We start from the raw sequence: 16,355 nt of genomic DNA, 5'->3' as shown, positions 1-16,355 counted from the left end.
CCCTAAATTGTGGAACTTCTGCCCCACAGTGTGTCTGGCATCAGGGCCGAATTTAGGTGTGATGAAGCTGCTGAAGGTAATGGGGCCCTTTGTATGTCCAGCTGTCCTTTGTCAACAACAAACTGCCGCTGTTTTTTGTGTTGAATATATGCTATATGGTAATTTATGGACCTAATAGGTATCTAAAGCCATCTGCACATAACAAAATATGTATTTTATCAAAGTAACTGTTGAACTGAAATACAGTTAAGAAGAAGTAAATTTTTGGGGGGGCAAGAGAGTGTAGCCCTAAGCTATAGCTTGTTTAGCTTATACGTAAATCCGGCACTGTCTGGCATCTTCACCGTACAAAGGTTTGTACCTCTTTACCCTGGCGTTTGACATCGGGGATTTTTAGGACTCGCCTTATTTCTGCGATAGTAAGTTGTTTTAAACATTATGTTTTAATTGTTGTAACCTGTCCTGGGACCTTAGGGTGATGGCAGAGCAAAGAAAGAAAGAAAGAAGGCCTTTGTAAACCGAGAGAAAAAATGATTATCCCCTCCTCCCTTCCTTTCAGGTCACAAATGTGCCACAAATGACTGAGGGCTCATCCACACTTGTCCCAGACTGCCCCCTTTGCTCTGATTGGGCACTAAAGAGCAGTTTTCCCTGGGAGAAAGCAGTGGGAAATATGGATAAGCCCTCACATAGGTATGCAGGGATACATCTGCCAGTGTGAATGTTTTGAGGCCTCATAAATGTTGTGGACTTGTTCGCATGGTTATTGTAGAATTCTCCTTTTCCCGAAAAAGAGTTTTGGTTATTTGTTTATTTTAAAGCACAAGCTGCCAACTCCTGAGGTAAACACTATTCAGGTGTTCCTTGCAAATGAAGCTGCAAAGCCCATTAGCTCAGGAAGACAAGGCGAGCAGGATCTCTGGAAGCCTATCTATCGACCCAGCAGCACCTGTCCAGAGGGCACGGACCACTTCCAATTCCTCACCTTCGTTCCCATGGAGACGGAAGAGATGGTGACTGTGCTGCTGGCTTGGCTCAGGCCACTTGTAGGCCGGTCCCCTTCCGACATGGTCCTCAGCTGACCCAGTGCTGATCTGGAAAAGAAAAGAGAATGCTGGCTTGTTGCAAGAACGCTTCATGTGATGTTCACAGTACCAGAATCCCACAGCTTGGGGCCAGCACTTTGGGGGAATGTAAGGCACCAGGTCTTTAACATTCTCCGGGGACCCCGGGCTTAACCCCTCAGCCTCATGGAACCCACTTTTGACAACCTCGACCAAACCATCCTTCATGGCATCCTTTCTTTCCCCACCTCTTTTTCCTCCCACAGAAAGATGGTCACTGTACTGTCTGTGTGATGCAACTTGGGCGAGATCCTGACACAATTGTGGGTCACATCCCACCAGCTTAGGAACACAGGGAACTGGGTTCTGCTGAGTCAGAACATTGATATATCCAGCACAGTAGGTCCTGCATGGAGGTTGATCCAGAAAGCTCATATTATGTTTTTAAATGATCTCCCTCTTGAGACTATATTTCCACCCCCCAACAAAGTGTTTCCTGACAAGATATGCAAAATCCATTCTTTCTTTCATTATTTGTTCCCATCTGATAAACATGGTTTCAAATCCCTTTCTTTCTCTCCATTCTCTCTCCCACCTCCATCCCTTTCATGCCCTCCCATTCCAGATTTGGCAACAACAAAAACCCAAAATACATTTATAAATTATAGAATAAAGCAGCATTGTGAAAAATAAGTGTAGTAACATATGTTTTTTTGCTTCACCTAACTTAAGTTGCTGAGCTTAGAATTTTAGTTTCCTAGGCACAGAACTGAATTTTCTTAGAAGCAGCAGGAGACACCAATCAGCCCCTGTTAAAATCTTTCCATTTATTCCAGTATATGTAACACACACACAGTGTTAATTTTGCAGGCTTCATTGATTCTTTTTCATCGTTTCTTTTTTTTGAACTGAAAGTCAGAATAGAGTGTTGAAACCATTAAACCTGCTCCCCAGTTCAACCCCTGCCAGCAAATTCCCTCTAGTTATTTTTGGATCAAGCCCACCTGCTTGTGTCTGGCAAAAGCATCTCATTCGAGAGAGTGTCAACTCGGTGAGATGGGAAATTCCACCCCTTCTCTTGGCAGCAGAATTCTACAGTTAAATCACCCCTTTGTTGTTAAACACTCAGGCCTGCATTTCTTAATAACGGAGGCTTTTAACCCCTGGAAGCAATTTCTGAGTCCCTCTTCAGTAGACATTTAGAACTTCATGGTCTTTCTAGGCATCTGGTTTGCTGAGCATTCATCCCGACTTGTTAGCAGGGAGATTAGACGATGCTGACTATCCAGTGGGCATTCACTTGTTTGCAAGGAGGTTAAGATGACCGTTGCATCAAAGCAAGTGTTCCCCCACACTTTTCACGGCCTTTTCCTATCACTTTCCTTGTCATTAAAAAGCAAGGTTTTTCAGGGAGGTGAATCTGTTGCATAAGGCCTCCCGATCAACTTTAACTGTGCAACCTAAATTGGGCGGTATGTGACTGAATCCCACCCAGAAACAGTGACTGTCGGAAAACACCCTTTTGGCACTCCTGTCCACTGGCGTTACTGATTCCATTATTTATTTCTATTATTATTTATTACATTTTTATATAGCACCTTTATCTTCCAAAGAACTCAAGCTGGTTCTCCTCCTCCCCATTTCATCCTCAAAACAACCCTGTAAAATAAGGTTAGGCTGAGAGTGAGTGACTGGTCCAAGGTCACCCAGTGAGCTTCATGGCTGAGTGTGGATTCGAATCCTGGTCTCCCAGGTCACAGCCCAACACTCTAACCATGCTGGGGGTATATATCTAGTGCTATAGGTAAGTGGGATTTCAGCCAGCCATCTATGCCCCCCCCTACAACTATGGATTTAAGTCAACTAAGTAATCCAGAGTACACCCATTGCAATTCATGGGCTTGTCATGTCCATTAATTTCAATGGGTCTGCTCTGAGACTAAAGCTATGCACATGTTAGCAGCTGAAAACACAGCGAGGTCGTTCTTCCCTCCCTGTTGCATTTCAAGTCACATTTTTCAGTTGCTGTGCATACCATTACCAAAACATTCAGAGATGCTTTTAAGTGGAGATGGCTGGGATTGAACCATACAGAACGCATCATGGTCCCTTCCACTGCTATGTGGCTCCTCCTGACTAATGTCTGTAGCCAAAGCTAATACTCCTAGCAGAAAGATATAGCAGGAAGCCTAGCATACCCCACTTTGGTGAATTCAAAAGAATAGATGGCTGCCTATAATTAGATTTCTCCAGGGCAGGGATAGGCAGGATCTTACTGGTTCTCAGCTTACAGAAAGGAAGAGGTTCAGAGAACCGCTGCAACAATGGAAAGCACGTTAGCCTCTAGGCTGCAAATTCCCTGGGCTTGAAAAAGCAAATCCACATTCTTTGCCAGGGGAAGCTCAGTTCCCTGTGCTGGGTGTCTCTCGCACAAAATAAGCAGATGTGCCTCGTTATATTGCTTCTGGCAAATCTTTCCCCAGGGGGTCAAGAAGAGTTCCTGGGCCTACGAACCAAACCAATCCTAGACAACTAGACGTGCGCCTCTCTCAGCAATGCACATTCACACCCCGGCCAACTTCTGCCAACTGCAGCAGGCATGACTTTCAAGCCTAATTTGCAGCAGCCATAAGTACAGACACAACTCAGATACCTTCCAGATGGGATAGCTGTGTTAGGGCTCATCCAGATTTCCTTTCGCACAGTGTGTCTAGGAACAGGTCCGTTCTTAAAAGGTCTGTGCTCAAGCACTTACTGTTGTTGTTGTTTTGCCACAGCGCTTTCCCTGCAAAAACCACCACGGTCTGACTCTGCCTAACAATAGGGCTGGCCCTTGAGAGCCAGATGCACTACCCTGAACTCCTTAGAGGAAAGGCAAGGGGGGGGGAGAGAGAGAAGAATCTGTCTAGCATCCTGAAATCCAAAACTATCTTTCCTGCTTGCCAAAGCTCAACTGCTGTTCTCCACACCCTTAGCTTGACCCGACCAGTTTTTCACTTCCTTCTCCTCCTCCTACCTGGCAGGTGGATGCAACTTAAGATGCATTTCAGGAAGCTCTGGGTATCCACACAGGCTATGATGCTGTGCTCCAATGATGGGTCATCAGTCAAGTGTCCACAGACACCCTCCCTGCAACCAACGACCACTGGAAGAAGCACCAGCGTAACGCCACAACCAGCGGCAGGGGGTTGTGGCAGTATATTCCGGATATAATCCATACAAAGTTGCCTATTGATGCAAAAAACCTCCCTTCCCATATGCTACTGGCTGGGAATACAATTGCGCCTCGTGATCCGAAGGGGCACCTCTTGTATTCCCTGGCACACTTTGGCCCTCGCATTCCATTCCTCCCACCTCTCACCCTTGCAGTGACGCCAGACGAATGAATAGGGCATTGATGCTGCCAGGACCCCCCTTCCTGACCCTTAGCAGTGGGGTGGGGGAGACATTGTGCCAGCTGTTTGCGATGGTCCCTTTCCTCCCTGCCCCCCCAACCTCCCACACTGGGTTCAAGGATCCTCACGTCACTGGCTTTGCCTGGAGCGATCCGGAAAGATGGAAAAATCAGCAAAAAGATGGGGAGGCGAGGGGCTAGAGAAGGAAGCCGTTTTGGGTGGGGTGGGAGGAATCGGTCTTGTAAAAAATGATCCGCTTCATTCTATACGCTGGCGCTTCGCCCTTCAACCAAAACAGTTCTCACAACAAAATACGAACATCACTTTAATGCAAAAAATGAGCGTGCAATCTGAAAACAAATGCAATAAAACCAGAACAAAGGGTGGGGAAGCAATCCTATTAGAAAAAGAAATAGTCATTACAAGCAGCACTTAAAACTAGGTAGCCTTTTGCGGATGAAGGAGGGAGGTTTTGGCATTCACGGTTGAATATGTCATTACGCCCCCGACTTTGGCACAGAGAACTTCCCCATAGCACTGCCTTTCCTTAGTTAGGGATGCTAACTCAAGTTTCACTCACACACAGGGAGAGAGAGAGAGAGAGCAGGGCCCCAGCAGAAACTCTTGAAATGCCCTCACATCAGTGGTACTTCACAGTTTGGCCAAAGGTCAGGGTGAAATGAAGTATTTGCATGGCTGACTGAGTTTTCGCAGCTGTCTGGTAGGTTTAACTCTTCCCCATCTGCTTCTGGAGAGTAGAGTGCACAGTTCCGAGAGGAGCAGGATGAAAAGGACACCACAGAGGTAGTTTGCAAGGGGACACATTATCATCAGCCATCATCTCTTCCCCCAACGCCACCCTGCCACCACAACATATAAACTGACAGACCTGGAAACGCCTAATACTGAGACACAGCCTTATCAGTGATGGCCCCTCACTGCTGGAATTTTCTCCACCAGGGGCACTCCTTTTTTTTTTTATTTATGATTTTCTATTTATACATTTCAATAATTTTATAATCATTTTAACACTTCAAAACTTGACTTCCTCCCTCCTCTTTCTGCAGTTCCTTAAATTTATTTTTAAATATTTTCTGCATATCCAATTGAACTTAATTTACTCATTCATCTACTTTAAATATATACTCTTATGAAACTGCAGGTTATAATCCTACCAATGTTCTTACCTGTTTACAATTTCTTTGTAAATATTCAATTAACAATTTTCATTATTTTATAAAAGTTTGTTATCTTGATTTCTTATTTTTTTTGCCATTTCTGCATATTCCATAAGTTTTTGTATCCATTCTTTTTTTGCTGGGACTTCTTCTTCTTTCCATTTTTGGGCAGGTAACATTCTTGCCGCTGTAGTCACATACATGAATAAATTTCTGTAGAGTTTGGGTAGTCCTGTCCCTATAATTCCCAAAAGGAAAGCTTTCCTTTTCACCAGGGGCGGGGGGCACTCCTGCAGCCCACCTACTTTGGGCACCAAAGAAGAATTTTCCAAAATAAATTTTCCTGGGCTTTTTAAACTTTCCATTTTATGGAACCCTTTACGCAGCTTTCTTCTCCATCTTGTTTCAAGTCTCCTGTTTCTCAGCCTCCCCTACCTCACAGGATTGTTGTGAGGATAAAACGGGGCGGGGCAGGGAGAACCATGTTTTGAGCTCTTTGGAGGAAAGGCACAAAACAATAAATAGTAGTGGTAGGGGGTTGCTTTAGATTTTAGTACATCACCTGGATAGCTCAGTTGGTTAGAGCGTGGTGCTGATCATGCCAAGGTTGCAGGTTCGATCCCTGTATGGGACAGCTGCGTATTCCTGCACCGCAGGGGGTTGGACTAGATGATGCTTAGGGTCCCTTCCAACTACAGTAGTACCTTGGGTTACAGACGCTTCAGGTTACAGACTCCGCTAACCCAGAAATAGTACCTCAGGTTAAGAACTTTGCTTCAGGATGAGAACAGAAATCACGCAGCGGCAGCGGGAGGCCCCATTAGTTAAAGTGGTGCTTCAGGTTAAGAACAGTTTCAGGTTAAGAACAGACCTCCAGAACGAATAAAGTACTTAACCTGAGGTACCACTGTACATCACTTGTCAACTACCCTGGAAATATTTAAAACAAACATTTCTCAGACTGTAGTAAGAGCTAGGGTCAGCCAGCTGTCACTGAACTCTAAACCTCAGGTGTATCGATACGCCAACAAAGTACAACTGCAGTAACTTTTGGCATCTAACTATGGTCCTCCCTCTCCCTGGTCCACAGCCCTCCTGCCCTTATTAGATAGTCCAAAAGTTAAGTCCCTCTGCTGATTTAGTTTTCCATCCTCCATTCTTTTTTTCCTTTCTTTTTTATTAACATATAAAACACATACATTTGCATTTACACAATACACATACACAACACACTACCTTATTTTCATAACATAAAGCATACCTACATTACTCTGTATAATACCAACCTATACTATACATATCAACATACCTACACACCTACCCCACACGGACAACCACCAAGTGACTTGACTTCCAGCCGTTCTTGTTACGCTACTTTATTTTTCCAACTAGCTTAAACACATTTCATTATTTATTTAATCTCTTCTTCTATCTTGACTTTACTCTCCTTTCATTCTAATCATTTTCTTGATTCACTCAATATTCCTTCCTCCATTCTTAATTATCACCTTGATTATCTAACACCGATTCCTTGTTTCGATTGCACTAGCCACCTCGTACTAGGCGTTTCTCAGGAATTCTAAGAAACTCCCAAATTAGTGCAGTTTTGAAATCAGTGGTCACAATCAGAGCAATTCTGAAGGGTTCCATCCACCATCACGATGCAAAATGGCACCCAACTGTATCCAAACACAGAAGAAAACCTGCTTTTTTGATCTCAGGAGCCATTGGGCAGAATTTGATTATGAGATATCTCAAGAGGGGTGTGAATACGTAGCAAGCAAGCAAGCAAACTGTTCAAGGTAGATTCCTAAAGATACATAAAGAGCAAAAATATTCAATGTATTTTCTATTGCCATATTTCAAAGCCACAAAGTTGGACTGAAATTCTTTCAAGATTCTTTCACCACCAGCCTGCTCTGGTTCTATAGGCTGTTTCCCATTACCGGATCTCAACATGGAAGTAACTTCTGTTTTAGTAACATGATTCCCATATGTTGGTTGAAACATGAGATTGTACTGCAGGCATGTAAACTGCTGCATATACAAGTGCCAAGAAAGTGTGACTGACTCTTTGTACATGGAATTACTTAAGATCTTATTCCCAAGTTACCTAGGAGCAAGCCCCATTCATCTCAATGGAACTTAGTTCTAAGTCAACACATATAGGATTGCACTGTTTGACTGAAATTCTAGGCACTCTTTATCCTCCCGGGAATAAGTCCAACTCAACTAAGAGGTAAGCCTCTCTGAGCAGGATTGGGCAGTTGATTAACCTACAAAGGAGTTGAACTTTGGCAAGAAGCTTTGATCCTGCAACTCCTCTCTTGCAAAGCTTATCTTTTTTATCTGGTTGGTAAAATACTCAAGAAATCACAGCAAATAAAACTACCAATTAGGTGTTGTTGTTTTTAAGGTTATGCCTTCCATAGTGGGAGTGGGAGTGCTTTGATGCCTAAAGCCACATGGAAAATATTATATCAGAAGAGGTCATTCATTTGAATTTTCCTGCTGGCTCCGACTCATTACTCAAGAACCCACAAGAATGATCAGTTCTATAATGTTTTCCACATGGATTCCTCTGCAGGAACCTTTCCAAAAACACTCCCAAGAAGGCAAATTGAAGACGACCATATGTTGATCAGGAATGGCCAAGGCAATCAGGATTTATTAATACAACGAGTTATGCAGACTTATTATTCAGTGAATGACTTAAGTGTATGTTCATGTACAGTATGACTGCAACTTACGCGCATTTAACTTGTGCACATTCAGCTTTACACGCTTGTAGAAAAAAATAAGTTAAAATTTATAAAAGTGGGGAGGAAAGGGAGCAGGAATCTGGGAATAAAGACTTTGGCAATCCCACACACCATTGAAGCCAACGTGTTTTCACTATATATGATTCTGGCGATCCCCGGAATGTAACCCTTGTGTAAGTTGCAGGCTCACTGTATTGCAAAACCCACAATGAAGACGGCACCTTCTCTAAAGTAGGGATTCCCCAACTGTGCTCCATTGGCCATTAGTGGTCTGTGAGCTTCATTCAGCTACTCCACAAGGCAGTCAAATCCTCTGCCAATACCTTCAGCAATTTTCAGGTGGTCTGTAGGGATGGGGAGTTTAGGAACTAAAGTATCGTTATGGGTAATAAGCTCATTTAACATTCGCATAGCACTGTTCAGAGTTCAATGCACATGGAGTATCCAGTTGCAATCTTTACAACAACCCTGTAAAGTAGGTCTGTGTTATGACCCCCCCCCCAATACTGCAGAAGGGAAGAACTGAGGCCGATGGAGAGGATTTTGCCTCAGGCCATCAAGTGAGCTTGAGGCAGATTCAAACCGGGCGCCCTTCCTGATTTGTAGCCCAACCTTTTAGCCACTATGCTGCACCAGCTCTTCCTACTGTTATTATTTCTATCGCCCTGCAGCTGTGTCTGACGCCATATAAACACAGGATTTAAGACAGGCTCCTGCCATCTATGGTAGGTAAATGTGAAATTACATACAGTTGCAGCTGTACAGTGGTACCTCGGGTTACATACGCTTCAGGTTACATATGCTTCAGGTTACAGACTCCGCTAACCCAGAAATAGTACCTCAGGTTAAGAACTTTGCTTCAGGATGAGAACAGAAATCGTGCAGCAGCAGCGGGAAGCCCCATTAGCTAAAGTGGTACCTCAAGTTAAGAACAGTTTCAGGTTAAGAACGGACCTCCGGAACGAATTAAGTACTTAACCTGAGGTACCACTGTATTTTGTTTGTGCACCAGAATAATTGGGGAAAGATTCTTCATCAAAACTGGAGCGTTGAAGGTCAGGTTATCCCAAAACGTTCTAGTGCCCAAGAAAGGACATCCAGGCGATGTGTCTCCTTCATAATGTGTTATGCCAACTTATGGCATTTATACAGTGCATACAACCATAGGAAGGTACCCTATATTGACTCAGGCCATTTGTCCAAGTACCTCAGAATTGTCTACACTGAGTGACTCTCCAGGTTTTCAGGCAGCGCTATACTTGGAGGTGCTGGGGACTGAACCTGGTTCAGATCATATCTGTGGCCTGCACAGAGCCAGCCCTTTCCGAGTCTTTTTAAGTGCTAGCAGCCTCACCGATGAATCAGGGATCTAACCATCAGTCTGCCAGTTGCCAGTGGTTAATTGGCCAAAGCTTGCAGCGCGACTTTAGCAGTGCAGCTGACGGAAACGCAAAGCCCCTGGATGAGCTGGCAGACGAGACCCTGGGAGTGACAAGAGGCTGGGCCAGCCAACAGCGAGTTCAATCCGCCTGTTGATATGCCCAGGAGCCACACACACACCCCGACCCAAGGCATGGTCTCATCTTCGTTGGGCAGCCCGCAGTGCGAGGGATATAGGTCCCTGACCACGGCTAAAAGTGGGCCTATCTTCTCTGAGGGCTGGGTAGGGCAGGGGGGGGCAGAGAGAGGGCTGTGGGGTGGAAATAGCTGGCGGGCTGCCGTTAGCTCTTGTTATTTATTCATCCACTGGCATTTGGACGCAGCAGCTGAGACAAAAGGCGCTGGGGCAGCTGGTGGCGGGGGCGAGGAAACATATTTTGCATCAGTCACAGGGGTCCGTGCATAACCCCGACACACCCAGCAGTCAGAAAGAGCTTGTGCTAAAAGGCGTTTTAACCCGTTCAGGGCCAGTGGTAAAGAGGAGGCGCTGTGGTGAGGAAGCACGGCAGACCTGGCTAAGTTGCCTTGCTCCTCTGCTATTGAAACAGCAGCCAAACATAGCAAAAGAAGAAGAAGCTTTCTCCATTATTCCATGACTGCGGGTGGGGAAGGAATCCACCTGCTTCCATTCTGCACAGCACAGGAAGAAGTCCAGTTTAAAACACACACAGAGAGACATTGGCAATCCTAGATCCAGAGAAGCATTGCCTAGGGAAAGCCGCAGGGTCCAAGATGCCTAGCGTGGGACCACTGATGTAGAGAGGCAGCGGAAACATTGCTATGCCTCAGGAGCATCCTCCGAGGACACTGTGGTGTCCAGAGATTCTGCATCTAGCCCTACAGAACCTGTTCCTACACTGGCCAACCAGAAGCCCCAGTAGGAAGCCCCCCAAGGCCCAGCAACTCTCCCCGCTTGGCATTCAGAGGCACAACAGTGGAGGGAGAGCATTCCCATCAAGGCTAGCATCCCTTGATAGCCTTATCCTTCAGGAATCTTGGGTCCTGGGCCCACAGAGGCAGGAGACTGATCTGAAGACAGGGACTGTCCTCTAATAAGATGCTCTTCTTCTCAAACAAGGCAGGAAGGAGGCACAACTAGAAGTTAACTGCTTGCCCACAAAATCTGCCCCTTCCTTTAGGGAAGCTTTTAACATTTAATATGTTGTTGTGTTTTAGTGTTCTGTTGGAAGCCGCCCAGAGTGGCTGGCGAAACCCAGCCAGATGGGCAGGGTATAAATAATAAAGTATTATTATTATTATTCCTTGGTTCCCTCCCACCCATGTTCAAAAGGCAGAGGGGGTAGGGAATCCAGAGGAACAGATTTCTGAGGACAAGCCTCCCCCATCTCCCTAAGGCCATCAGGCACAGAAGCAACAATGTCATGGCGCCATGGTCTTACCTGGTTACTGGTGTTGGCCAGAGGTATCTCCTACGGGTTAAGCAGATTCAGGAGGAGGAAGAGGAGGAGGAGGAGGGCAGCCCCTTATCGGCTCATTGGCGGCAGGAAACTTTATAGTCTTTCTTGGGTTCATGCCCTACAGAATCAGATCTCTGGTGCTCAGCATAACTTGGGATCAAAGCCCTGCATGCCCGGCTTTGCTCTCCTCTTCATTCGAACACATTCACCTCTATTTTTCTGCCTCCAGTATGACCCACCCCCTTCCTTATCTCTCCCCCCCCCCACTATACCCTCCACTCCTCTTATCTCTCTTTCTATCTCTCTGCTCCTTCCACCAGCCCAATTTCTTGCTCTTTCATCAATACAGCAACCTAAGTCGGTTTTCCGCCGTCCTCCTTTCGCAGCCCTTCCTTATCGACCTTCCCAATCGCGGTTTTCTCTCCCTCTCCTTTCCCTTTCCCTGGCAGCTCTGGGGGGAAGAGAGAGGAGGAATAAAAGCAGAGCGATTGAATTTCAATCCTGGGACCCACCACTCCACCTTCCTGGGGGCTTGGCTTGAGAAGGAGGGGAGGGTATGCAGAGAGAGAAAGAGAGAGGGGGGCGAGGAGAGTAATGAGAGGGGGAGACAGGAGTCCGAATTCCTGACCTTAACTTTAGAGAGAGGAGTGGCCACAAAAGCTTTAGAAAAACAGGGATTTGGGAAGTTGTCAAAGAAGAAAGACATTCTTTGACTGGTGTGTGATATGGATGTCTCCTTGTGTAGGAGAAGGTGCATCCTCTGGCGCCGCCTGCTGGTGGGATTCTCCCCCCAAAAGAGGACGTTGTTCCAGCAGAGAATCTGCTTCCTATCCTGATTTGAAAAAATAATATAAATGCAACCATGTGTCTGGCAGGGATACCATGCTATATTTTAATCAAATGGGGTGTGTTTGTGAAAACAGACTGTGGGGCTTGATTCCCAGTCCTACACAACACCCATAATTTCTCTACTTATTCTTATTATTTCCACGCACCTCTTTGCCTGGCAGAGAACCCAGGTGTCCTGCTCACAGGCTTGAAATATGACCAGGATGTAACAGAACTTCCAAGCTTAAAAAAACAAAACAAAAAAAGGGGGGAAACCCTCTTGGCCAGCTGCCAGAATTTTGTATGTAAAGGCCAGAACTACAAACCAGTTTCCATAATTAGCTGGAAAAAAATCTTCTTTTTTTGCATGCTTGAATGGCGCATCTCACAGATGTGCGTTAACCTCACTGAGCTCAGCAGCAACACACCATTTCACCAGCAGCAGAACAGAAGCACTTTGTGCAGTGCGTAATGAGACTATGGAACTCACTCCCACAAGAGGCAGTGATAGCCAGCGACTTGGATAGCTTAGAAGAGGATTAGACAAATTGGAGCCTGGATAGCTCAGTTGGTTAGAGCGTGGTGCTGATAACACCAAGGTTCCAGGTTCGATCCCTGTATGGGACAGCTGCATATTCCTGCATTCCAGGGGGTTGGACTAGATGATCCTCAGGGTCCCTTCCAACTCTACAATTCTATGAAATTCACGGAGGACAAGGCTATCAATGGCTACCAACCACAGAGGCTACATTCTACCTCCACTGTCAGAGGTGCTATACCTCTAAGCACCACTTCCTGGGAATCACAGGTGGGGAGAATTGCTGCTGCTGCTCACGTCCAGTTTGCAAGCTTCCCACATGCATATGTTTGACAGCTATGAGGGCAGACAGGATACTGGGTGAGATGGGGCATTGGCCTGATCCAGCAGGCCCATTCTTCTCTTCCTATGTTAAGAGGCTTCAAGGCACATGTGCGTGTTGCACAGCCTTCCCTCTCAGGTTTCATTGAGCCAGGAGGGTTTGTGTGTTGTCCTCCTCCTACTGCATTTTTCAGCAACTGCAGTGCTTTATGGCAGAACGATTCATGCCAGCACTACAGAGCTCGACCCGTTTAAAAGCAGTTTTGCAGTGCTTTGATTCCCTGATTTATAACGTTGCTTTCAAGCAGTTGTTAATCGGTACATTAAATGCTCATGTAGCTATCAGGCCTCCTTTTTTAGCCATCCTTATCCGCAGCAGCCTCTGTAATTTAAATCCTACTAAGTTCCTGGAGATGGTACAGGTGTGTCTAGGGGGCGGAAGCTGTAGGTACGAAACAGACTTGCTTCTACATCAACACTGCTTGCTAGAAAGCTGCTTGGAGTTTTGAGAAACTCCAGAATAAGGCAGGCTTATTGCAGCCTTATTGCACGAGTCCCATCAAGTTTCACCTCTGACCTGCTAGCTCTTAGTCATAGATTTATAGAATTGTAGAGCCTGATGTTTAGTCAGAATCTCCTTTTTTCTAAACTGAAGCCATTGTTTCGGGCCCTGCCCTCTGAAGCAAGAGAAAACAAGGTTGCTCCACTCTCTATGTAGCGGCCCTTTAGAAAAATGAAAATGGCTATTGCATCTCCTCTGTCTCCTCTTTACGAAGCTAAACATACCCAACTCCCTCAGCCAATCCACCCGTTTTAAACTCCTAGAATAGCCTAGGGCTGTATACACACCATACTTTTAAAAGTGCATGCCCCCCTTCCCAAAAAACACACAAAAGAATGCCGGGAACTGTAGTTTGTTAAGGATGCCAGGAATTGTAGCTCTGTGGAGGATAAACTACAATTCCCAGGATTCTTTGGGGGAGGTCACCTATGGCATGTATGCAGCCTAGGAGTTTTGGATTCCAGTAGATGGGAGTAGTAATCCAAATCATCTGGCGGACACCAAGAACATTTCCAATCTTATCCAGGATGAGGCACAGCATTCCTAGGTACAGTACTTAAAAGGGCACAAGCCCATAATACAAATTCGTATATGCTGATTTACATGTATATAGACCTCTGGACAAATTACAATGGTAGGTTGCTGGGATGTTACTCACACTGTGCTTAGCAGTACGTTTTACACACACACACACACACACACACACACACACACGAGAGAGAGAGAGAGAGAGAGAGAGAGAGAGAGAGAGAGAGAGAGAGATATCTAGGACCTGACAGAAAAGACCTGGGGCTCGAGCTACCCTGTAACTACACTCTTCCTGTAATCTTACACAACCCACTCAGATTCTTAGCCTATAAACCTCCTCCCTTTCCAAGAATCTAGTGGTTCTGGTTACCTCTTCATCTTGCATACGGCATACCCCAGAAATATCTTGTCCACAAATGAAAACAAGTGGGGAAAACGGAAAGAGAAACCAAAACAGGACAGGGAATATCGAACTACAACAGATCATAATCAGGTGCAAATCCCCACCCCACCCCTCACAATTGGGTTCTTACATTGCTGCCAGGTGATAGCAATACCACTGGGTTGAAAGTGACCCAGATGTTATTAGGTGCTGTAATTCTCATCCGCCTGACTGGTTGACACCTGGATTTGTTGCAAGGTCTGATCCCTCTGTTTCTATCTTAGGCTGTTTCAGTTATTGTTCAGATTTGGTCCTAAATGCCAGGGGGCTGTGAGAAAGAAAGCACAGGCCTTCCAGCTAATACTGTTGTCCAAAATGGGCTGTGGATCATTGATAATATATTGAGCAGGGCTTTTCTTTTCCAGCTGGAACTCAGTTCTGCCCCCTCTCAGGTGGGCACCATATCCATAATAAGAGAACAAGAGAGGTATTCATGGCAAGTCCCTGCACCTCTTTTTCTAGAAAAATTAGCACTGCTCTTAGGGAAGTAAAAAACAAAAGAGCTGTGGGTAACAAGTGACGTTTCTGTCCTTTTATTTGTAAAACTGTTGATATGCTGTCTTCTCCAAAATATCAGAGCTGTGTACAACAATATGTATGCAATAGCAAGTATACATATTGGGCTGTGTGTCCTGTAGTAGATTATTCCTGTTACAGTGGTACCTCGGGTTAAGAACTTAATTCATTCTGGAGGTTCGTTCTTAACCTGAAACCGTTCTTAACCTGAGGTACCACTTTAGCTAACGGGGCCTCTCGCTGCCGCCACTTGATTTCTGTTCTCATCCTGAAGCAAAATTCTTAACCCAAGGTACTATTTATGGGTTAGCGGAGTCTAACCTGAAGCGTCTGTAACCCGAGGTACCACTATACTGGTCTGGCCTTGTCAATTTATTTTTTCAACTTCATTGGGTGGGTATCTGATGTGCATTTACCTGATGTAAATCCTTTGCGTTCGTTTTTGTGCAACAAGCTAGAATAAATGTGGTTGCATCGTGGGGCAAGGCTATGGATCTTGTGGTGTGGAACACAGGAAAACTGCCTTATGCTGAGCCCATCTAGTTCAATGTTGTCTCTGCACCGAACTAGCAGTGGCTCTTCAGGGTTTTGGACAGGTAATATTCTCCATTCTACCTGGAGATTACAAGGATTGTAGCTGGAACCATCTGCATGAAAAGTAGAAGCAAAAAACATGTAAATGTGTACTGGCGATGGTCACTGGTTTCAGGTAAAAATAGAAAAAGTGGTAATTTGTAATCCTTCTTATTGCATAGAAAGTGACTAATACTTGATAATGAGTAACTATTTTCTCAAATTATTATGGACTGGAGCCAAGACTCCACCTTTTAGCTTGTCCTTGTGGTGACTTTCATCTTGCTGCTGTTATTGTTGTTGTTAGCCTGTTCCCTGATAAAAAGCCTCTTGTTCTGTGCCTACAAAGTGAGCAACTTTGCTTTATATTGAATAAGGAAGAACCTAACTTTCTCTCGGCCTAACCTGCCTGTTGGGGAAGATAAAACAGGGGGTGTAAAAGGGACTTTGCAAGTCACCCAGAGCTGCTTGGAGGAAGGGCGGAATTAAAAAGGAGTCGTAGACAGTTACTTGCCAGCTGAGAATAAATGGCCAGGTAGCTGTGATGAAACAAAGGTTACGCTACAATAAACCTTGCAAATGGCTGCCCTAGGCAGGAAAAAAGAAAAGTTAATTTCTGTATTGATCATGGTAAATCCCACCAGTTTTAAAAAATGAAAATGGAAAGTACGAGGAGCGTTTTCTGAACGAAGCCTCTCTTCTACTAGGAGAGTCAACGACGGGGGCAAGTACTTTCGTTTCACGTTTTGTTTCCCAACCCACCCGTCCATACTCTACTCCTCGCCCCTCC

At 45.3% G+C, this 16,355-nt stretch overlaps 1 protein-coding gene across 4 annotated transcripts in view; it reads right to left on the bottom strand.

Annotated features, from left to right (window-relative positions):
• Window positions 1-16,355, bottom strand: part of PLEKHA4 (pleckstrin homology domain containing A4) — a 44,777-nt gene that overhangs the window by 26,269 nt on the left and 2,153 nt on the right. Inside the window, exons 1-2 of one of the 4 annotated variants that reach the window (XM_081168297.1) lie at window positions 11,240-11,502; window positions 986-1,094 (exon numbers count right to left, since the gene is read on the bottom strand). In XM_081168297.1, coding sequence (XP_081024423.1) covers window positions 986-1,069 — 84 coding nt within the window. In that variant the 5' untranslated portion in view covers window positions 1,070-1,094; window positions 11,240-11,502. Of the gene's footprint in view, window positions 1-985; window positions 1,095-4,080; window positions 4,253-11,239; window positions 11,503-16,355 lie in introns of those variants that run through there. The other 3 variants (XM_081168298.1, XM_081168295.1, XM_081168296.1) reach the window with 3 other exon arrangements.

Source organism: Podarcis bocagei, assembly GCF_964188305.1.
Source record: "Podarcis bocagei genome assembly, chromosome: 13".
Lineage (NCBI taxonomy): Eukaryota > Metazoa > Chordata > Lepidosauria > Squamata > Lacertidae > Podarcis > Podarcis bocagei.
The sequence above is the reverse complement of the archived record's forward strand: the minus strand, read 5'-3'. Positions and strand labels throughout refer to the sequence as shown.